General features: G+C 46.2%; 1 protein-coding gene across 12 annotated transcripts in view; it reads right to left on the bottom strand.

The window, feature by feature from the left end:
- Window positions 1-24,659, bottom strand: part of Nod2 (nucleotide binding oligomerization domain containing 2) — a 46,767-nt gene that overhangs the window by 5,977 nt on the left and 16,131 nt on the right. For 8 of the 12 annotated variants that reach the window (XM_027405542.2, XM_027405551.2, XM_027405540.2 and 5 more), the window contains exons 3-9: window positions 21,899-22,001; window positions 17,050-18,865; window positions 12,071-12,154; window positions 11,828-11,911; window positions 9,790-9,873; window positions 7,818-7,901; window positions 7,293-7,376 (exon numbers count right to left, since the gene is read on the bottom strand). In XM_027405542.2, the coding sequence (XP_027261343.1) occupies window positions 7,293-7,376; window positions 7,818-7,901; window positions 9,790-9,873; window positions 11,828-11,911; window positions 12,071-12,154; window positions 17,050-18,865; window positions 21,899-22,001 (2,339 nt within the window). Of the gene's footprint in view, window positions 1-4; window positions 6,782-7,207; window positions 7,377-7,817; window positions 7,902-9,789; window positions 9,874-11,827; window positions 11,912-12,070; window positions 12,155-17,049; window positions 18,866-21,898; window positions 22,002-24,659 lie in introns of those variants that run through there. The other 4 variants (XM_027405549.2, XM_027405550.2, XM_027405547.2 and 1 more) reach the window with 4 other exon arrangements.

Raw genomic sequence — 24,659 nt, 5'->3', positions numbered from 1 at the left:
TAACAGAAAGGAGATCAAGTCATCCTGGTGACATTGACTGTGGGGGAGGATGTCAGGAAGGGTTAACCTACACCCCCGCCCCATTTAGAGAATCCCAATACTCAGCAAGAATAATAATAGACAAGAGGGGTGAGGAGCCTCAATTCCAGGGACAGCTTTGCAAGGGAACTCACTCTACAGTGTCACTATACAAAAATCCCCATCATGCGAAGCTATGAATACCCTTGTCTCTTTCTTTCCTAGATTAACAAGAAACTTTATTTTGGTGTGAGAAGCTATGTACTTTGTGAAGAAAAGGCAAGTGACACACACAGAGCCAGGGATACACAGGGAAAGTTGACAGATGGGAGCTTCCAGGAATGCTACTGAAAGGGAGGTGCTCTGCCTGCCGTTTGCCCTGTACGATATAGAGACTGAATCCTGGAATACAAAAGTAGTTGTTGTAGATGGAGCAGGTACCTTGATCATGAGATGAAGACATATACCAAGAATGGTGGGGCAGAAAAAGATAGACAGGTGAGGCACCGGCTAGCCTTCTGTAAATGCCATTTCAGCTCTAAACTGCCTACCTCTACACTTCCCAGACACGAGAAAATAAACCTTTGCTGGCTCAAGCCTTGCAGATGGAGGCTTTCTTTCTATCATGTGGTAGAATTAACTTACACTAAATTTGGCCTGAGTTTGCCTCCTTACAGCAAACCGCAACTTAATTTAGTATGCAAACGAAGTGCAGCCTAGCAAGAATATGTTCTTGCAGCAAATAGCTTGGTTTCAGATTATCATAACGGCCACGCTTCAGCAGGTCACAGGCTGGGGACTCAATACACCACATCCAAATGAGGCAAGTGGAGAGTGGTTGCCATTAAGTTGTTTCTGTACATTACTTCCTTTTCCTGTCTGTAAATACTACTGTCCTCATTGCTGGGTGGAGCTTCCTAACCCCTCCATGTTCTAAGTGCCAATCTGTTCATCAATCAGTCTTTGCTTATATTTGCTTATATAAACTCTGCTAAATCTACTTTAGCTAAAGTTCCTTTAAGTCCTGCTATCTAATACCCATGTTTCTTTCTTTCCTACATGAATAAGAAACCTTGTTTTGTTGTGGGGAGCTATGTGCTGGGAACAAACAAATATACAGCATTTCCTACTCTCTGCTATTGCCAGGGTTAGACAAGCAACCAATCATAATCACAAGCAATACTTCACAATGAGGTGCTTCTCTACCAAGAAGTGATGAAGGTAATGCCCAATCAATATATAATCAACGCTTCACCCTCAGATTCCAAGCCCTTTCTGTTATGCAACGGTTTCCTCCCAGATTGATATATATCATCCTGCAGGGAAGCTCCTTAAGCAGGAAGGTAAAAAAAACTCAGGAAGTTCCTAAAACTGACAGGATTCTCTAGGCTCCTCCCTGCCAGAGACAGCACTAAAAGCTGAAAGTCCCACTCAAAGGGGCAAAGCCCAGCTGCAAAGAAGGCTCAGACAAGTGAAGCTACAAAGATGATTCTGAGACCAGACCCGTTGCCTGGAAGACACAGAAACTAGCTGAGCTGCCTAAAGGCATTTAGACAAACTGAGTCACTTGGAAAGGACACTCTTCAACCTGTTGAGCTGTCTACAGGCTGTGCAGTATGTTCCAGGTTCCCAGATTTGCAAGCTGTCACCCATGCTGGGGTGGGCTTTGGTGATGCAGCTGCCTTTGAGTCATTTTACATTTATATTACATCTGCTCCTGCAAGTAACCCCTCATCAATATTCCTGTAAGTAACCCTAGTAAAATTCAGGTTCACTAAGTTAGACTTTGGTCTGTCATGGGCCCCTTATCTGGGGTGAGGAGTAGATTGTGTATTGTGTCTCCCCAGGGAAAGTTTTGTCATACAACATAATTGACACCTGAATAGGAACAGGACAGAACAAAAGACGAGTTGGGGAGGAGTGAGTGCACAGTCCTAGCTATGGACAACAAGACATGCAATTGAGGCTGAGAAGCCTGAGGCGGGTGGGAAGCATCCATGGAGGACATTCCTATAGAACTGCCCTTTCCTGTTCAGTGTATGTTAGTGTGTCTTTGTGCTGTGACAGTGGTTGCATGGTCCTCACTATGGGTAACAAGACATGCAACTAAGGTTGAGCCATCAGGATTAGGAGTGTCTGTGGGAGAAATCCCAGGATGGCAGTCTTCGTCTATGTGGTAGGGGGTGGCATGCCTGCTTGATGGCATGCCACAATGTGAATATGGAGAGGCCCTGAAAACAGTTGATGGTTTAGAGGAAATTTTGTAATCTTTGAGAGTAGAGCACAAGAGTTAAGACTGTCAGCAAGCAACAGCAGAGGTTGTGTGGTTAGAAATGCATCTAAGGACAAGATAGTGGCCAACCAGAATCGTGTTAATATAAAGGAACAATTGTAACAAGAAAGGGAAATGAGACTGGCATCCTCCCAGTTAGCCTCTGATTTGGCAAGCGATAAGATCCTCAAGCCCAACCTTTAGTTTTAAGAAAATGAAAAAAAAAAATCTGTAATCCAACCTACAGATGGGGGTGGACATTAACAATGAAAAACTAGTGTCATCAGAAAATTCTCAAGACTTAAACTTGTGGAATAGGGGAAACTGAAAAAAAAAAAAAAAAACAATGAAAAAGCCTGTCTCAGCCTGGCTTATGAGGCCATGGGACATGGGAGTGGATGGGATCTGACTGCTGTGGAGGCAGAAACACCATATAACATAACTTCCCATCCCTCCTTAAGACAAAGGCTACATAACCTGAGACTGTAAGAAGGAAATCAGTCCCTGACAGACAGGCTTATCAAAGCCATAAGAACAACTGCTTAGCAGTCCCATAAATCAAGAACTGGAGGATCACCGAGGAGGGGCAAATATTACTGGGGGAACTAGGAATAAGAGAAGCTGTGTTGGTACCCCAGTTCACTGGGCCAGCCAGAACTGTGCTCACAGAGGGGTTAAGGGAAAGATTGATCCAGCATGGACCTCGAGGCTAGTATGGTGCTTTAGTGGTTTTGCTGAGCTCTTTGGTGGGAAAGATCTTTATGAGGTAGACGAAAGGCAGACCTCAGGAGCTTAGACCAGCATATAGAGTCTGTAAGGTGAGAGAACAAACTAAAGGAGAATGAATAATTGAATAGATAAAGGAAGGAAGGAAGGAAGGAAGGAAGACAAGAGAGAGAGAGAGAGAGAGAGAGAGAGAGAGAGAGAGAGAGAGAGAGAAGACTGTCTGGGTTACTCAAACACTAATGGGACAAAATTATTCTGGGAGGCTTTGGAACCCAAAGAGCAGTTCACAGACGATATTTGTGAGAAAAACGATACAGGTCAAGATGATCAAGCCTGCCCCAAGGTGGGTAATTATCCTCCCAGAGCAAGGAGAGTACATTTCCCTTCAGCAAAAAGGTTATGCTAAGGGTGGAAATGGTTTGCCCAGCCAGGCTGCGATGAATGGAGAGGCAACAGCTACAGCTACATCCACAGTGCCAACCAGGGCCACTCTGACCCAGGGAGCCAGCAGGTGCAGCAGAGGCAAACAGGACTACTCTCACCTTTGACCCTACCTGTTCTTAGAAGACTAAGTCAGGCCCACTTAGTTCATCAGGTGCAGAGAAACATGGGGAGGCTCCATGAAAGAACTCCAGGGTGTGAAAACATAATGACTCAGAGAGAATTACTGAGGGTTACAGGGAACTAATTGGGTTAGAGCCTCCTATCCATGCTTTGCACCCTACCTTGATCTGTGGATGAAGCAATTGATTCAAACAGATGGAACCTGTCCATGCTGTATTAACCCTTGCTTATATTCAATTTTAGTGTCTTCTTAGCTGTGAACCTCTGGGATCACCTGACACTTTCGGAGAACAGATGACAACAGACTTTCTGTGTGCTTCAACAGGGTATCTTTGTAACCTCGGTATTTGTTATGGGATAGTGGCTCAGGATGTCGCCTTGCCCACTCATCCTCTGGGAAGAGTTTTGCTATATAGATAACATAATGTTAATCCCTGAGTGTTTTACATATTTGAAAAGCCATTAGAGAAATGTACACGAGCATCTAAAGGAACAAGGATGAGAGCTCAGTCTACACAAGGTGCAAGGGCCTGACACAGCTATAAAATTCTTCTGGTATTATGGTCTGGTAAGATGCATATTATACCTGGAAACATTATTGACAAAATCCTACAACATCTAGTACCTGTCTATGTACAGAAGCTACAAGCATCCTGTGGACCCTTGGGTCATTGGTAGGTTTTCTTTTTTTCTTTTCTTTCTTTCCTCCCTTCCTTCCTTTCTTTTTGTTTTGAGACAAGGTTTCTCTGTTTATCCCTAGTTTTTCCAGAACTTCTTATGTAGCCCAGGATAGCTTCAAAGAGATCCACCTGCCTCTGCCTCTCGAGTGCTGGGATTAAAGTCATGTGCCACCATGCCTGGTGATTTTGGCAGATTTTCATGCCCCATCTTGCCTAAGCTGTCTGTCTGCCTTCTGTATAACTTGATAAAGAGTGTTATATGTGTTTGGGACAGAGGCTCAAGGGGCTTTTGAGCATGCTAAGATCCATGTAGGACAGGCTAAACAGGTGTGTGCCCCACTACTCCAGTGTTCCTTCCTGTTAGAAATCGCCAAGAGTTCAAAAGGCTATAGCTGATGGCTATGGCAAAAACAACCTGAACAAATGGTTCCATAGAGTTTTGGTGTCAGTCATAAAAAGAAACAAAAGCTATGTACACAACATTTAAACAGCAACTGCAAGAGGTAGATAAAACATTATAACAGGTGACATCCATAATAGAGGTATATAAAACATTACAACAGGTGGCATCCTTAACTGATTCCACTCCAGTGACTGTAAAAATAGTGTCCCCAATAAAAGGCTGGATTGAAGGCCTCCTGGACAAGCTACTTTCTGGTGTGGCACAAAATCTAACTCCACAAAGGTGACATACATACTTACAACAGTGAAATGTAGAGTCTACAAACCAATGCTATAGGACCAGTATCTTTTAAAGCCACTGAGCATCAGCCAGTAATTAAACCAACATCTAAAGCATTTAAATTAAAAAATACCTTAAATGAGGGAAGAAAGTAAGAGAGAGAGAGGAGAGAGAGAGAAGAGAGAGATGGGGAGAGGGAGGGAAGGAGGGTGAGCAAGCAGGCAGGCAGACAGACTCCCAGATGCTACAATGTTATTGAATAAAAACCTCAGTGCCAAAGGTGGGCTCCATCCCTGTGAGTTGCTGGCCAGGAAAGCACCTGAAGACCCTCAAATAAAAATATTGTGACTGCTGTTGTTGTAAGCCAGAAATGGACAGTAGGACCCCACTGCTGAAAACACTTGTGTCCATCCTTGATTAGGACAAGGAGAAATTAAGCTGGGACTAAACTGAAAACCTTCACCCTGCTGGCTGGCTTTCATACTGCCAAAGGGGGCATTATAGACTGCTGGTGGAAAAACTGTCACAACATTCCTGCTTGGCTATGTATGGATCCTGCATGATGAAAGGCCAACATGCTAGGCAGGGTGTGCCTGCTTGTGCAATTGCAGCTCAGCTATCTTGGGTAAGACCAACAGCCTTCCAGTTGGATTTCAGGCCCACAAAAGGGAGTTCACATCTGGTACTACAAACCAGTTTGGCTGAGGAGGTCATGGGTCCCAGTGGGAAAACAGTGTCTATGGTTTTTCTAGATGGATGTGTTGTGTCTGTCCAACTGTCTTCTAAACATGTGTATTTTCTACTCATAGATCACTGTAGTCATCAGCCACAACTCATAACCACTGGTGAAGTCCCTGAGACAAGTAACTGTTACTATGGTGTGGTGGCCTGATTCTTAGCCATGGGTGGACATCTCAAAGACCATTGCAAAAGAGGGGGCAAAAAAATGGAAGAGCCCAAAGAAGTGTAGTGTTGTGCAACAGTTTCTTCCAAGATTAAAACATTCCATCCTACAGGGAAGCTCCTTAAACAGAAAGATAAGCAACTCAAAACAGCTTCAGGAAGTTCCTGAAACTGACAAAATTCACTAGCCCCCCATCTCTCTTTCTCTCTCTCTTCAGAGTAAACAACAAAAGCTGAAAGTCCCTCTCAGAGTAGCAAAGCTGAGTTACAAAGGACTCTGAGACAGACCAGCTTGCTGGAAGAGCTGAGACCAACTCTAAGAGTTGGCATCGAGAAGGACACACTCTTCAACCTATTGGGCTGCTTGCAGGCTGTGCAGTGTGCTCAAGGCTCCCAGCTTTGTGAGCTGTCATCCATTCCTGGGTGGGTCTTTGAGTCATTTCTGCTCCTGTAAGTAACCCCTCATTCATATTCCTGTAAGTCACCCCAATAATATTCATGGTTCATCAAGTTGGACTTTGGTGGTACCCATGGTTTGGTCTGTCATGGGCTCCCCTATCTGGGGTGAACAGACGTGTGTTGCATCTCCCCAGAAAAAGTTTTGTCACACAACACCACCACAGTATGTTTGTGGCAATCCTTTGAGTGTCCATGCTTTGCTGTTTCCTGGAGAAATCACTTGGCATTTTCTCTTGCTGCTGTATCTGGGACTGCAAAGGCATCCCTGGAGTTGAAGACTCTGGAAGTATCTACAGGATAGATAACTTGAGGTCTGTTTGCTTCAGGTGTCAGTGGCATAAGCACACTTTGTGGCTCTTCTCTCAATGATCCCAAACTCCATTCGCCTTCTGAAGAACTCAAACTCATTTTGAAGTTCCAAACTTCACAAGCACTAGTACTCAGCACTCGTGGTACTACTGCTGCAGTTGTTGGCAGCTGCAATAGTAGCAGTAACCTTGTTGCTACAATGGTAACATCTAGGAAACGTGTACACATATGGCAGGCACTATATTAAGTGAGTACATATGGCAGGCACTATATTAAGGGTGTACACATGGCAGACACTATATTAAGCTTTCTACCAGCACTATCTTCCTTAATTCTTAAAAGCACCTCTCTAGAGCTGGAAGCAGTCTAGCTTTCTGTTCAGAGGTAGAAAACTGTAATCCGGGGATTACTTTAATTTACCCACTTGATTCCAGAGTCTGTGGTCTTCACCACTATGGCATGTGCAGGCAATAAATGAAGCAGCAAGCCAACATAGTCATGTACATAAAAAGAATTAGCAGTGAAACCGGGCTCTGCAAGCTTCACACAATTCAAAGCTAAAATCAATTCATCAGTCATCCAGGCTTAGCTTACCTACACAACCTCCTGTGGATGAGGCTAGGTAATCAATAAAGACAAGTACCCGCCTCCCAGGAGCGGGGGAGTCCTCCCAGCTCACCAGAGTTCCTCCAGTGACTTGTTCTTCTCCAGCATCATTGCGAGGGCCTGGGCACCCTCACTACCAATGTTGTTCCCCACCAGGCTGGACATAATCATGGAATAAAAATGAATCAGAATAGAAAGGAACCTCAGAGACAAACTGACCTACGAAGGATGAATGACACATTCTAGTAGTGTCCTGATATTAGACGTACTAACTGATTACAGGGCCCCTTAAGGCCAGGAGCAGCTTCCAAACCCTCTCCAACTGGGCAGCCATTTTCAGTAGGCTAGAACAGGTCCCTAAGATAAAATATGATAAAATATCAACTCACAGCCTTCAATTTGCTAACAGGGAATCATGACCCTAAAAGGAGGAGAATCACCCCCAAATTCTCAAGTTTCCTGACCCCAAACCAATGGTCTTTCTTCCTTACTCTACTGTCTACTACAAGGGAGTACATGCAAAGTTCAGGGACCTTCAAAACTGCCCCAACCACCTAGCTCCCCCTATGACAAAGACAGAACACACCTTGAAGCTTACCTGAGCCATTTGATGCTCTGGTGACCAGCCAAAGCTTCAGCCAGGGCTTGGGTGCCCTTATCACCCACACTGTTGCCCCAGAACCTGAGAAGTCAATAGGGTACACTTCAGACATGTGTCGATGTGCTTCTGTGGTGCCACTCTACCCCAGGGAGGTCTCAGCAGTCCCAGCAGAGTGGAAATACCACAACCTTTTTGGTAAGATGACCAAACGCCACTCAGACTTTTCAGTGCCATTACAAACTTAACAAAAGCTCATGACCCCACCCCTTGATGATGAAGAACTCACCCTCAGTACCTAAGGCTCATGGCCCCACCCCTTGGTGATAAGGAACTCACCCTCAGTATTTAAGTCTTATGGACCCACCTCTCAGTAATGGGGAACTCACCCTTGGTAGTAGGTCACATGGTTGAAAATTTTTTTCCCTTCCTGACATTTAGTTCAGATTTGCTTCCTGGTACTTTCACCCACAAGTCTGTAACTATTCTCAGAGATTACCCAAAACAAGGCTAACACTTCCCGGACAAGCCAGCTTTTCATCTCTTGCTTCTTCTTAATCCCCTCTACTTCTATGCTGTCTAGCTCCTTTTCCTTCTGAGCCATCCTCCCCAGACCCACTGTAGATTGGACACAGTTCCCACATTCTGACTCAGTAGCATACATTCAGGAACTTGCCCTGGAATGTGTATAAGTACAGATAAACAAAGACAGCTGCACTGGGCTGGCACAAAACTTTCATTCACTATGTGAAATAGCTAATTTTGATTGCCAATTTCGTTAGGCTGAGAAATATTTAAGTGATAAAGCCCACCTTTGCGGATGTCAGTGAGAGTGCTTCCAGCAACAATCAGATGGCGTGAGGGGTATGACCTAACCAGCAAATAAATCCCTTGAAAGAGTCATATTATGGCAGCATTAATGGGAGTTGGTACAATAGGAGTATGGCCCAGGGAATATGTAGGTCACCTGGGGTATATCCTTGGGGCCATGTACTGTCCTGGTCTCTTTCTACATCCTGCCTCCACTTGTTGATCAGCCATGAAGTGAACAGCTGTTCTCTCCCACAAGTTCCTGCCACCACCATGCTCTGCCCATGCTTAAGGGGCTAAACAATTGCGGACTAACCCCTCTGAAACCATACATCAAAAATAAACATATCTTCTCTGAAGTTGTCTGTATCAGATATTTTAGTAACAAAAGATAACCAATATATTAGATTAAGTATGGACTGAGGTGTTGAGAACACTGCTCTGAGCATAGGACAATGTGAAAGAGAATCAAACAAACAAACCTGGAAACATCCAAAATGCACTTCAACAGGTGAATGTCAACTAAATGAACTAAAACCATCCAACCTGCCACTCTTCTTAAAATGGCCAGGTGAGACCTCCTGACACATGGAGAAAGGAACTCCATGGAGCTAGGGCCTCATTTTTTGTATACTCTGTTGCTGCTAACATGGCTGGAAAGGGTACTGACTTCAAAAGAGCAGTCTCCTTCCTGGCTCACACCAAGTTTATGGGCACTAGCCTGCCAGAGCAAAGGGTCGAAACATCGGGGCCCAACAGTTACTCTCTCTTCCTACATCTTGTATTCCACAATCTCCAATTCTTGACGACTGACACCTCCCTTAGAATCATGAATTTAGACATGCCCATTCTGTCTTGAGAAGCACAAAGTACTTCCTTCCGAGGGCAACCCAGTCCTGAAGACCAGAAAGCTCAGGTCCTCAGTTCAAGACACAGCCCTCTCCCTACCACTGTACCATGAATTTCCTACTTACCAGGTGAGGAGGTGAAGGCAGAGGCAGCTCAGAAGCAGCCTAGTACCACCCACACTCACCCCAGCCCACCCTTCCATCTGGAGCCGAGGCTGCCTGTGGGCTCTTTAGGTGAAATGCTCCCCTACATTGAAATCTCTGAAAACCACAAACTTCCTCCTGTGGGCCCTCCACCTCTGAACCCAACCTACCCCAGGAACTGCAAGGAGGTGTTGCTCTTGAGCCCCTGGGCCAGCACCTGGGCTCCAGCAGCTGTAATGTGATTGTTCCCCACCCTGCAAGGAAGACACAGAAGTTCAAAGCAAGTGCAGCACGCTGGTCCCTGGCTTCTCCTGGGGCGTAGCAGTGTCATGCTGTTCTGCAGAGCTCGCTGACATCGTGGCTCCCACCACAGCTGCTGCCCACTTGGACTTGGTTTTTCCAAGTCCTGGGCAGGAGTCACAGGAGAAAGTTGTCCTAGGAATTGGTTTCCCTAGGACACTGTCATCTTTCCTTCTTGCTTTCAGCCATCCTCAGTCTACAGCCCAGGATGCCCCTCCCCCACTCCCATGACTTCAAACCCACTGTCACCATGGAGTGCTATTGGCCTATTCTGAAGGGACTGGGAAGAGGAGGAATCTGAGGGTTCTCTGACAACACCAAGGATACTGCAGGAGGGAAGAGGGCAGAACCAAAGCAGTGCAGCAATTAGCAAAGACAAGACCACAGAAAGGCTCTAGCTGTGCCCCGCCCCGCCCCCACCGCAACAGTTCAGAGCTGCTACCCAAGACAAGCTTTCTGGAATAAATACAATACAATTTCATCTTCTCAAGGCGCTTTAAGCCACTCTGGCTCACTACAATCTTACAGGGTAAGTATGACCATCTCATTCCAGAAAGCATGTGGTACCAAGAAAATAACCCAAGACCTCTGCTGGGCAAATTAGGTTTGACAGCAACCCAGTGGCTTCATGAACTCTCCCAGAGCTGCACCGAAGTCCAAAATACTTCCTCCCATCCATATCCTGCAAGCAGGGTCATTCCCCGGCCTTCACAGCTCCCTCCCCATCTCCCCACCCATGGGCATTTTCTGCTCATATAATCCCTTCTCTGAGGACTGAACTAACATAAGGATGCGCAAGCTGGATGCTTACATAATTTACCCACGATCCTTCAGTCTCTGAGCTTACTATATAAAGCATGTACTGTACCAGCTCTTTCTGTGTGCTAACTCCATCGTGACAGCCTTTCAGATGGCTGTAACTATGATCCCCATTTTAAGGAAAGAGATGACGCGCCCCCCCCCCCCGCAGGGGCATGAGGGGGGGAGGCTTCACGTCATCTGACACAAGGTCATGCAGCTAATAAGAATTCACATCTCTGCATTTCTAGATTTGAACTGGGGGCATCCTGGCTCCAGGGCCCCTGCTTCAGCCACAGTGACAACGTGCTGGCCACAAACCTGGGCCTCCAGTACTGAGTCCCACAGCCCATGCTACCCACTGGCTTCCTTCCCTAGATGGCAGAACCAGGTGAGTATGGGGGAGCAGGTGGCAGTGATAGGACACTTTCGGTGCAAAGTCATACCTATGACCTTGGCCTTTGTAGCCTTGTGTGAGATGAGCTAAATGGCCAAATTTGAAAATGGCATCCCTCATCCTGAAAGGCAGCCAACAATAATGATGATGATGATGATATGATGATAACAGATGGAGGCAATTCCTCACTGTCTTTGCTATTGCCTCACAAATCATAAAAAGCATGACTATCAGAAAAACTTAAGAGAGAGAGAAAGAGAGCAGGGAGAGAGAGAGACTGGAGAGAGAGAAGCACTAGGGATTTGGGGTGTATCTGTTGATCTCTGGTAGGAAAGAGATTCAAGTTGAGGGCAGGAATATCAGGTGGAATTTCAAAGCTTGCCTGATGAGTTCTGAGGAAGCATTAGGACACTATCCAGCAACTGGGTACCACAGATGCAGTAGCAAGCACAGGTTTAGTGTGCATCAGAAAGAACTTGAAGTCTTCATAGACACTGAGGGAGGAAAAAGCCTAGAAACTTCCCACCCTAGGGACCAAATGTCCAAAAGACAGGAGGTCCTCAGCCTCTGTAGCATAGAAACAGCTCAAAGCAAGACCCTTTCCTAGATGCAGTCAAGGGTCACCACCCACTGTGGGTCACACCATGGTCCAGGCCACATCACCTGAACTCACCTCTGAGGAACATCAGAGAATAAGGGAAATCAGCTCTCACCTCAGTGACAAGAAGTTCTGCCTGTGTGCAAGGAGCTTGGCCATGGAGTAGGCACAGCCGTCTGTGAGCTTGTTGTTGAAGAGACTGCTAGGTTCCAAGGACGATGGAAACAAAGTACACGAGCATAACCAGGGTGTCTTCCTCCTTCCCAGGAGCCACCCTGCATCCTCCAGCCAGGTTACAACTGGTCCACCCCATCACCCACCCATAGCTGCCTCAGTGGCCATGCCCAGTCCAACTCACGCTAGCTTCTGCAGCTGCTCACAGTGGAGAGCATACTCAATCAGTGTGCAGACACCTCGATCTGAGATATTGTTATCTCGCAAACTGAAACAGACATCATTGGTTCAGTTAAAAGTAGAGCTGATAAGAGAAACCCTCAAAGAGACTCTCACTTCCAAAACCAGAAGGTCAAAGCACCCTGTGTCCCCCCATCTCTGCAGGGGAGCTGATGGTAGAGGACAGTCCAAGGAGTGGGGACCTTGAGCCCTGACTAAAAAATACTGTGATCTTCGAAAGGCCATGAAGTTAATTCCAACTTTGCATAAGGATAGTGACCATGACAATCATCCCACATGAGGCTGTAAGGTGGAAAGGGTCTGGTCTGTGAGAGAAGCAGCCAGAACAGGACAGAACCACCTAGCAAGCAGATGGCAGACCAGGGAGATAGATACAGTGGCTCAAACCTTAGAAACATTCCTGGGTTTGTGAGCACTGCTCACCTCCCTTTGTCCATCAAAGCCTTGCTTGTGGGCAAGCCCCTCCATCTCCTCCTGGGACCCTGGATCACAAGGTCCTCTGAAAGCTTCCCTATAATGCAGCTTCTTGGGCCCCTGCATGGAGCTGGCATCCCAGGAATCTGTAGTCAATGAAATCAGAAACCTGTATACACAACAACCATGCCCACCATTCTAACCATCAGGCAAACTTGGGTAGTCCTGACTAGATGGTTTCTGGCTCAGTTGATAGTGCCCCTTGGCTGGATGTCCTGACCAGCTATTCACTAACTATCCTAGTTTACTTTCCATTGCTGTGATTAAACACCATGAGCCAAAAACAGCTTAAGAATTTATTATTTTGGCTTATGGTTCTAGAAGGATAGGAGACTATCATGGCAGGGAAGCATGACATCATTAGGTAGGCATGGTAACCAGAGCATGAGAGCTTGCATTTTCAATGGTGACCAGAAAGAGAGAGTGAACGCCAAGTAGCAACACTCTTTAAACTCACCCTTGCTGACACTTCTGCCAACAAGGCTGTACCTCCTAAACCTCCCCAAACATTACTGCCAAGTGTTTAAATACCTGCCTCTATGGGAGCATTCTCATTCAAACAATTAGAATTGCTATCTGCAGTTCCCCTCATCTGCAAGAAAGAAATGGCCATCCTCAGTAAACTGTGCCCATACAGCCCTCTGAGCACCATACCTGGCCAGAACCACCTGAAATCACAAGTACATCCCAGGTGCCTGGCACTGCTCTATGCCGGTCACTGCTGTCACCTTCAAGCCCATGCAGTAGATCCTACTGTTAAGTCCTCAAGGAGAGATTATGAGGCACAAATAAGTGACCTAACTTAGCTGAGGCTGCACAGTGCTGCAAGGGTTGAGCCTAGACAATCCAGCTGCCAGCCTGCCTTAAGCACAGCACTGTGCAGCCTCCCCAAGGCTTTTCTCGGGCTCTCAGAAAAGTGGTTTTCGAGCTGCAGGTTATATGGCCTATTAGTGAGTCCCACAGACAATTCTGAAAAGCCTGAGCAAGATTTCAGAGCTGAAATTGAATAGATGGAAGAAAGCAGAGTTAGGGGCTGGAGAGATGGCTCAGTGGTTAAGAGCACTGACTACTCTTCCAGAGGACCTGGGTTCAATTCCCAGCACCACATGGCAACTCACAACTGTCTATAACTCCAGTTCCAGGGACCCCAACACCCTCACACAGACATACATGCAGGCAAAAACACCAAAGCACATAAAATAAATAAATTATTTTTAAAAAAGAAAGCAGAGCCAGTCGGAGTTGTTAAGGGAAGTCATTACACAAAGCTCTTATTTCAATTCTATGTGCCCATGACTGTGCATTCTCTCTCTCTCTCTTAGTGGAATAACTCAGAAAACTGAAACTATCACCCTCAAGGCAGAGAGAGCAGAATCTAGAGAAACCTGCATAGGAGCACTTTGCATGTAGGGTTTCTTAGAAACAAGGATTTCAGTTGGCATGGAAACCCTTCCACTGGAAAAGATGCAGACTCACGCTGTAGGAGAGACACCTGCCCCTTCTTCCCTTCCACTTTCTTTCCTCCCTCTTTATAGCTGTGCTATGTACACACACACACACATACACACACACACACACACACACACACACACACACACACACACACACACACACACACACAGCGCCAACCACTTCTTGGTTGTACACATAGGTTAAGAACAGTAGAGCTTAGCTAAGGGCTTTAACTGCTGTGTTCAAATCCACTTTCTCCTCTTAATGTAAATCCCTAAGGTGATTAACTAGTAAAGTGAAAATGTTCATTTTGACACACACTTTTGGAGATGTCAATCCATTAGTTGACCTTATTGCCTTGGGGCCTGTGTTGAGGCATCATATCATGCCCGGATGGTGAATGAGGAAAAGAGTGTGTATCTCCAGCCAGGGAATAAAGTGAAGAAAAAAAAAAAAAAAAAAAAAACCTGTGCTCCAATAACCCATTACAAGGACACACCTCCAGTAACCTACAGACTTCCCACAATGCCCCACTTCTTACACCTCCCAACACATGGATCCCCCAGGGACATACATCCATACACAGCAACCGGTCAAGGTAAAAGAAACTGGCTTCTGCATATTCTCACAGGGTAAGACTTCTGGTGTCTGAGTCAGCAGTGATGCTTGTTACACAGTTTCTCAGGCCCCAAGCCTAAGCCTACTGGACAGGAATTCCTTCGACCTGGGACCCTTCTATTCAATCAGCATCTTCTCATGATACTGTTTGACCACTAGGAACCAGAACCAGGCCAGCAGCCCCTTTCTCAGAAGAAGGCAGACCCACAGTCTCCCAGACCCCTGGACCCATCAGCATGTCACAGGGTCCTATGAACATTCATAATCATGGAGAGAGGACCATTTGAACACTCCAGAGACAGGTGCTGAACTTGGTAGACAGTGTCTGTAACTCTGGTACTGAGGAGTTGGGGGCAGAAAGATCTTGGGTTTGAGATCAGCCTGTACTGGCTGAGGCCTCATTAAGAAAATAATAATAATAAAAAAGTCCAGAGATGACTTGCTCCGAGGATCATCCAGACCCGTGTATCTGGTCTTCTGAGGTCATGGTTTAAAAGTGTGGATCTACCATCAAGGAAGGTGCACACTCAGATTTCCCAGAGCAGCTCCAACACCCAGGTGTACAAATTCCCAGTCAAGGTACTGTGTTGCCCCCTTCCTGGGGAAATCGCCATAGTATAGACCACGTCCACTCATTTTTCTGGTCAGATCCATGCTCTTATCTTGGCTCTTGACTGGGAGGCAGATACCTAAGATGATGTGAGGCAGGCTCAGCCTCCCTACTGGGCTCAGCCAGCAGAGGCACAGGCTGTCTAACCTTAGATGCCCTCCCTAAAGCCCCACTCCAGGTCTCTCAGGCAGTAAATCCTCCCTTGCTTCAGGTCCTTCCCTAGAACCCTTCCTAATTCCCATCCACAATTCTGCAGTTGCTTCCATAGACTTTCTTTCTATTTCCCAATTTAAGGGTAACATCTATTTTCTTAAGACCCAGATGGAACTATTCATATTTCTAGTATATAGTTATCATATAATATATATACATATACACATATATATATATATATATATTCCATATACTGTATATTATGTTATAAACTTGCAACCATAATCCCTGTATAAGGATTAGTCAAGTCACCACACAATTTCACATAGTGCCTGTGTGTTGTGGCTTTGTCTTAGAGCTGATAAGCCATCCGAAAACACACAGGAATCTTACCTTTTGCAAATTCAGCTAAGGTTATATGCAAGGAGTCTGTTTCTAGATCTTAACTGTAATGTGCAACTTCTTCTTCCTGATAAGCTCTAAAAAATAGCAGAACGTCCCCTCTCTAGACAAACGAGAAAGGAAGTTGGGAGCTGCGGCCATGCTGGTCACCAGGCCTGGGCATACCCTCTGCCTTTGTCTGACCCCAGACATGGAAAAAGGTCCACACTTCAAGAGCACAGATGTTCCAATGAGCAGAACCTCGTGTTTCAGGCATGGAGCAGAAAGCCATATGGGCAATGGAAAGTTGTCCAACCACTTTTCTCTCAAGACCTGAAATTGCCATCTTGGTGAGACTTTAAAGACTCTGACGGGGTTCAAGTCACTTCTGATTTAAAGCGGTTCCCAGTACACACATAAAACTTTGCATAGGACCTCAAGACTTTCCCAGAGAATTAGAAGTGCACCTACATACAGGGGCGAGGAGACCTGGAACCAGAAAGACATGATTTGTGAAAGCCATCCTTGTTTCCTGTATAATTCTGGACAAGCTACTGGACTCCTGTGAGCCTCAAGTAAAGGATTATGGGGGTGCTAATGGCTCTGCTGAGCCCAGCAATGGTTATGGGGACAGATGGGGTCATTTTGGAAAGTGTAGCACAGTGTCTAGCACAAAGCTACAAGTATGGCTGTGATGGCCAATCTTGATACACCTGGGAAAAGGAAACCTCAACTGTGGAATTGCCTCCATCCAATCAGCCTGTGGGCATGTCTATGGGACATTCTGATTGCTGACTGACATAGGAGGGCCCAGCCCACTGTGGGTGATACTATCCCTAGGCAGGAGGACCTGGGGTATATAAAGAAGCTAGCTGAGCAAGTCAGAAGAAGTAAGCCAATATCTGCATGCCTCCATAGTTTCCTCTTCACACACCTGCCCTGGCTTCATACATAATTGACTAAACCTGTAAGAAGAAATAAACCCTTTCTTCCTTAAGTTGCTTTTGGTCAGAGTATTTTATCACAGCAACAGAAAACAAAGTAGGACAGTGGCTATCATTATCTGAACTGAAACTAAGGTCCAGAAGAGGAAAGGGTCTGGCTGGTGTATGAAGGGTGGCAGGCCTGGGATTGGGCCCAGACTTCTGGTTCCCAACTTTGTGTTAGGCTTCTACATCTAAACTTGACAGTAGCATTTGCCACAGGCCTAACCAGCAAGACCTTGTCACACTCACTACAGAGCTGTGCAGACACCAAGGCAAGGCAGCAGCTGTTCCACTCCAACGTCTCCAACAGAGTTGTGGTCCAGCTGCAGGGCCACAGGCCGCTGGAGGTGACGTAGCACAAAGGCCAGGGCAGCACACTCTGCAGGGCCCACTCTGCAAAATGTCAACTTCAGGTGCCCAATGTCCAATCGACGCACAGCCTCCTGTGCCAATTGCTCCTCCTGCATCTCATACAAGCTCCGGATAAGCCAAATGAAGCCAGGCATGGCATGCATGCTCTTGGCCTCACCAGGCACGGCAGGTGGGATGCTGTGGAAGTGTTCACGAAGGCTTTGGGCCAGACATGAGCGGGCACATGCCTGGCGCTGGAGCAGCACCTTCTTAGAGATCTGGCACGCAGCCAAGAGGTCCCAATGCTCCTTGGACAACAGACCCGCTAGGAAGGCTGCTGTGATCTGTAGGTTGTGAGGCTCAGCCTTCTGTAATAGAGCCGCTTTGCTGCCCTTCCTGACTCTGGAGCCCTGGATACATAGAGTGGGCAGCAGCCTAACCACCAGTGAGCTGCCCAGCCGGCCACAGCTGAAGAGGTGCCTGAGGGAGGCTGCTGATGTGTCCGCACTGACTGCCAAGTAGAATGCAGCAAAAAAGCACTGGAAGGTAATGTGCAGAAATTCCAGGGGTGTCTTGCTCCCAGGCACCACATTTTGGGCACGTACCAGGAAACCAAGAGAAATATCATCAGCGTCAACTTGTGCCTCCTGGAGCTGCTGGGCTGAGAACACGTAGCAGCTCAGGGCCAGTCCCTGGAGAGCCAGGTGGCCAAGGTGCAGGAGGGTGGAGAGCCGGCTTTGAAGGAGACCAGGTCCCAGGCTGAGGGGGTAGGAATCTGGAGGGGAGGCATGCAGAAGGAAATGCTGTAGGATCAGGAGGTACATGTCCGTGCTGGTCGTTGGGAACCCCCCATTCTGCAACAACAGTTCCTGGTGGCATCTGGACACCATCCATGAGAAGACAGGGAGGTGGCACAAACCATGCAGGGCCGATGTGGCTTGGAGCAGGTGGATGAGGCGGTCTGCCACTCCAGGTTCCCGGTGATGCTTTCTCAGGTACTGTTCAATGCCTTCTTCTGAGAAGCCCTTGAGGTGGCACTCTATCCGGACGAACTTCCTGAGAAGAGCTGACACAGCATCTGGACGACTGGTCAGCACCTTGTGAGCATTCTTCAACAGGTTCCCCTGAAGAAGGTTAAAAAGCAGAGTCTGGACTGACGTGGGGTCAGTTGGAGAGCAGTGACGCTCCCGGTCTGTGAACCGGAACTTGAACTCATCCAAACCATCAAAGGTTAACAGGACACGGTCGGGATGGTCAAGGAGGAACTGGAAGACATCATGCTGACCAACATCAGGCCAACAACAATGCTCAAAGAGCAGCGTCTTTAGAGACAGGGGTTTGGCCATGCATTGCAGCTGCCGGCAGCTGAACGGGAAAACGAAGAGAAACTCCTGAAAGTTCTGCCCTGTTGCCCACAACAAGAGCAACCGCTGCAGGAGAGTGCTCTTGCCACTGCCTGCTTCCCCCACCACCAGTACAGTGTCTGCATCTTTGTTCAGATGGCCATGTGTACCAAAGAGTTCCTCCAGGCCCAGGATGGCAGGGCTCTTCTGCAGGGCCCCAGCCATGCCCACTTCTGTCCGCAGCTCCAAGATGTTCTCCGTGTATATATCCTCCAGGCAAAGATTCTCTGACCCATCATAAGTACTGAGGAAGCGAGACTGGGCTGACACCATGGTCCTCAGCTTCGATGCGAACCTCTGACACTCAGCAGCTGGTATACAGAAGAGGCAAATGAGGGTGAAATTGTGGTCAAAACGGGACCTACACAGAGGGAAACCTACATGGTGGATGCGATGCGTGGCTCAGAGAGAAGAGCTGGTGGGCATCTATCCTATCTTGTCCACTTATAAGCTGTGGGCTTTGGGGACAGCCATGGAAGCTTCCTAAACCTGGTTCTTCCCCTGCAAAGCAGGGAAATGTCAGAGAACTTTGACATGGGCAAACACGGATGATACATGCCACCTGGTAAGTATAGCATTCAACACAGAAACATTGGCCACTGTCATACTTAATATGCACACCTGAAAGTGCCAGGGACAGTACTGGCACTTTCCTGTGAGGAGTACCTCACAGGATCTGTATCCTGATTGTCGATTTCTGTTGGGTGGCCTGAGACACCATTCATCCCCCACCACCAGTTTCTGAAGGAAAATAAGGGACAGGGTCCAGGTTCTGAAGTCTGACATCTGGCCCTACCGCCTACTTGGCAAGCTACATGGCCTTGCTAGGATCTAGTTTTCTTATCTATAGAAATGGGGACGACCAAGACCTTCATTTGAAATGGCCCCACAGGCTTATGTGTCTGAATGTTTGGTCCCCAGCTGATAGTACTGTTTTGGTAGAAGTGAACATTTAGAATACAGGGCTAGCTGGCTGACATGCTCGCCTGGGGGTAGGACTCAAATGTTACAGCCTGGCCTACTTCCACTCTCTGCTTCCCATCTGTGGCTGTAACAAAATCAGCCTCTTGTGTTACCACTCCATGGGTCAAGCCACACTAGCCACCAATCCTCCTGGCCACAACGGACAGTCCTAAACTGGTATCAAAAACAAGCCTTCCTTTTTCGAGTTAATTCTGTCAAGTATTGCATACCACAACAGGGAAAGTGGTCACAGACGGTGTACAGATCCAATTCCCGGAACCCATAGCTGTGTTACCTTATATGGCCAAATGGACTGGCCAGAAGCAGAGGTTAACTCTGGAAACTCAGGGTCACCAAGCGCCTGCGCCAAGTCCTCAACAAGATCGTCTAATACTTCCTTCTTGTCCCTTTCTCCTCCTGCCCCTCTGCACTCAGGGCCCTACTGAGTGTACAAAGCACTTCCTCCTGGGAGCTCAGTTCCTCTTTTAGGAAATAGGGAAGCGCTGGTCAGAGGCTCAGGCTGGCAGGACGTCAGAGGATGCCAGCATCTTCACCCCACCATGACTTCAAAGGCCCCAGTAAAGCACCAGCCCATTTGTTCTCAACTCAGAGGCAAGCAAGTTCTTGTCAAAGAGCTCCTAGCCCACAGAAGTACCAACCAGAGCCAAGCAAAGCATTTGCCCCATGCTGATATCCCTTCTTTTTATTTTCTTTTTTGATATGGAATTTCACTATGGAGCCCAGACCAGCTTCGAACTAGCAATCTTTCTGCTTGGGCCTCCTTATGAGCTGGGATTAGAGGTTGTGCCACCATACCCAGTATTCAATGTCACCTGTTCCCAGCGGTAAGGATCCTTGTGGCTCATTCTACTCTTTGGCTATATCAGGAGCATTGACCAAACACCAAAAGATACATAGCCTCCTTTCCAGTTCCCTGACTTACAATGCTAGTCTCTAGCCATTACCACTATTACTAAAAGCTTCAAACAAACATAGACCTGGCAAGATGACCCAAAGGGGGAGGGTAAAAGCACTTGTCACCAAGCCTGATGATTTGAGTTCGATCTCTAAAATCCATATGATGAAGGGAGACAGACAGCCAACCCTTGCAGTTTGTCTTCTGACCGCCCATGCCTGCCATAGTGCATTCATATGCATGTGTACACACACACACACACACACACACACACACACACACACACACACGGATAAAAGTAAGTAGATAAGTAAATAAATGTAAAATGAGAGTAGAGTAAATTAAAGAATATCTCATTTTCATTTTAAAGAAAATGAATTTTTCTTTACAATTTTTACTTTTTTCTTCTTGAGATAGAGTCTCATGGCTTACAACTTGTTACTGTAATGGGAGGTGATCTTGAACTCCCTGATCCCTCTGCCTCTAACTACAGGTGCCTGCACCATGTCCACCTGCTCAATTGTCACCTTTAGAAGCATCTCGCATCAGGGAAATGTATAATGCCTATATGGCCAGCTATACTTGATGGCACCATCAGCAAATGCTCACCAGGGGCCATATTTGCTACCATACAGTGGTGTCCACATCCTGCTCTTCTGTGAAATAGTTTACACCTGAGTACCAAGCATGGGCCTCCAGCCACCCTGCCCACGGGCTTTTCTTCTGCACAGAGGGCAAGGTCAGAATGATAAGCCCATCTGTTAGCTCTGGGCACACAGTTCATGGATCTTCAGTCCACATTAGCTTCCTTCTCAGTTATGTGGGAGCAAAACTGGGGGAGTGCCAGACTTGTATCCTGCCTGAACTGATGATTTCTCCCAAGGAGGGAAGATAGAGACAAATACAGTCAGATCCACTTCCCTGTTCTTTGCTACTCAACTCTCAGTTTTTCTACCTGTGAAATGGAACATAACAATATCCACTTCTCAGGGCTATTGACAAGTGGTAGAGAATGCCCATAAAGCGCATGGCAGGCTGCCAGGCATGTCTCAGTTGTGCCACCAAGGCCTCTTGCACTGCTCAGCTGGTGAGCATAAACATGAATGAGACTACATTCTCTATGTAGTTGTGGTTATGAGTTCCAGATCATGAGAAACTAGGTTCTATGGATCAAGAGATTCCAGTCCCATCTGTTCCTGGTATGGAATGCAGTTTGGACAGCGCCAGTGGGCACTGTGTAGTTTTTAGGGAGCACTGAAATGGGGAAAGCCATTATGTTGTCATACTTTGAATATTGACTGCTGCCAAATGAGTCGGGTAGCTGGTAGGTTTCAAATGGAGGAACTGATTGGAGGAATAACCCACCGATCCATGGATGTTAACTGATGTGTGCTTTGCTCTCTAACCAGGAATCTGAGTTGACTTCCTTTTGTTTTCTGGTTAACCAGAAGGGACAAATACATACCTTCATAAGGCAGGGATGGTGAAGGCAGTTCTTTGATGTGCTGTAGAAGGAAGGCAGCCAGTCCATTTGCCTTCACTGTGGCAAGGTCAAGCAGCCTTCTTGCCTACAGACCAAGAAAAGGCCATTACTCTTTTCAAGAAGACTTCTGGAGGAGGAGTGTGGGATGGTTTCTATTAAAAGTTAGACTACCTAATCAGAAGACCCCCAAATCTTAATGCTCTTAATAAATCTAAACATTTTGAGAGCTGACATGATATTACAAATGGAAAATCGAAACATTGTGGAAAATTTCCTCCAGGCCATGTGTATATGAAATATAAATGACTTCTGTGGTTAGACATGGTTGAGATTCCAAGATATTCATTGTTTATAGAAATATTCTAACTCCCCCCCCAACAAATATCTGAAACACTTCTGGTGCCAAGCATTTAAGATAAAAGAAACTTTCACCAATAATACAATTTTATACACAGTCCTCTTCTATCATAATGAGAGCCCAGAAAAACAACTGTGACACAGCCTGCATTTAGCAAACAAAGATATGTAGTCGTGGTTGGTGAAACAAACACACAGCCAGCCTGGCTCTTTCTCTAACCCCACTGAAAGAATGAGTAGCTAAAAATGAAATAAAATGACAAAATAAATAAACACCTAAATCTACCAATCTACAAAACCAGAAAATGATTCTAGAAGCTGTAGACCACTCGGAAGGCAGGGGCCTCATCAAGTCCTGTGGCCTGAATGTTTGAACTCTCTCTCTGCACAGAGCCCACTCTTTCCCAACCTCAACTGTCCCCTGAGTCTAGCATCTGCACACCCATTTTCTTCCTCCACTCCAATGTGTCATAAACACACTCACACACACACACACACACACACACACACGCGCGCGCACACACACACACACACACACACACACACACACACACACGCACGCACGCACGCACACACACACACACACACACACACACACGCACACACACGCACGCTGGGCATTTTTGTCCCGTAGGTCCATAGCCTTCCTCATTCCAGCTCAAGTTTCCTCCATCCTTCTAGATTTTCAGCCCAACATCTGAAGTCACCTTGAAGTCCCCTCTCTGCACTTCATCAACACATCCTGTGGCCTCCACCTTCAAAGGACCAGAATCAGAAACAGAACCCAAGGCCTACAAGCAAGTTACATGTGCACTGGAGCCTTCTAACAGCCACATTCTTCAGGGACAAGTAATAGGTGCACTTAAGCTTAGTCACAGATCACACTTCACCACAGCATCCAAAATATTGCCATTTCAACACATTGCCAACAAAAAATAATGAAATGTGTTGCTTTTTTTCTGTTAAGTCTTCCACAGCTGCTACATTTAGACTCCTGGTGTGGCCCAGCTGTGTGGCGGTGCTTAGCAGCCACCCAGAAGCTGATATCTCCAAGCTACAGAGCCCTGCACACGTGAGCCCTATTGTTGTCTTGCTCCACGGCATGCTGTGGCTCACATGGAAACTGCATAACTGCCTGTCTCTACACTGCAGTCTATCCCCAGCACCACAGCCAGAGGACAGTGCTTCATGGCCAGAGGCGAGTACTTCACAGGTCTGTCAAACCTCACAGCCCTAGCAAAAACATCCCAGCTACAGCCCATGTCCACTGGTAAGCTCTCTTTATGTAGGCACTTAGAGCTATGAACTTTCCTCTTAGTACTGCTTTCAAAGTGTCCCATAAGTTTGGATAAGTTGTATCTTCATTGTCACTGAATTCTAGGAAGTCTTTAATTTCTTTCTTTATTCTCCCTTGACCCAGGAGTGATGCAATTGAGCATTGTTCAATTTCCATGAGTTTGTAGGCGTTCCGCAATTTGTGTTGTTGTTGAATTCTAACTTTAAACTATGGTGATCCAATACCATACAGGGGGTTACTCCATTTTTTTTTTAATCTGTTGAGGTTTGCTTTGTTACTGAATATGTGGTTGATTTTAGAGAAGGTTCCATGGGGTGCTGAGAAAAAGGTATATTATTGTGTGTTTGGATGGAATGTTCTATAGATGTCTGTTAAACACAATTGAATTATAACTTTTGTTAGTTCCTTTATTTCTTTGTTAAGTTTCTGTCTGGTAGCCCTGTCCAGTGGTAAGAGTGGGGTGTTGAAGTCTTCCACTATAAGTATGTGGGGTTTTATGTGTGATTTAAGTTTTAGTAATGTTTTCTTTTATAAATATGGGTGCCTTTGTATTTGGGGCATAGATGTTCAGAATTGAGACTTTATTTTGATAGATTTTTCCTATGACGAATATGAAATGACCTTCTTCATCTCTTTTGATTAATTTTATTTTGAAGTCTAATTTGTTAGATATTAGGATAGCTACACCAGCTTGTTTCTTAGGATCATTTGATTGGAAAATCTTTTCCCAACCCTTTACTCTGAGGTAATGTCTGTCTTTGAAATTGAGGTGTGTTTCTTGTATGCAGCAAAAGGATGAATTCTGTCTTCGTATCCATTCTGTTAGCCTGTGTCTTTTTATAGGCGAATTATGACCGTCGATATTGAGAGATATTAATGACAATTGATTGTTGATTCCTGTTATTTTTTTGATTTGGTGGTGGTGATGGTGGTACTGTGTGTGTGTGTTTCCCTTTTTTTTTTTTTTTTTTTGGCTTTTGGTAATATGGGATTATCTATTGCCTATGTTTGTGTGAGTGTAGCTAACCTCCTTAGGAAGATCCAAAACAGACAAGCATCCTCACCTGAGAGCCCAGACTGCATCTCTTC

Source organism: Cricetulus griseus, chromosome 3 (genome assembly GCF_003668045.3).
Source record: "Cricetulus griseus strain 17A/GY chromosome 3, alternate assembly CriGri-PICRH-1.0, whole genome shotgun sequence".
NCBI lineage: Eukaryota > Metazoa > Chordata > Mammalia > Rodentia > Cricetidae > Cricetulus > Cricetulus griseus.
Note: the sequence above shows the minus strand (reverse complement) of the source record. Positions and strands in the feature narration are given on the sequence as shown.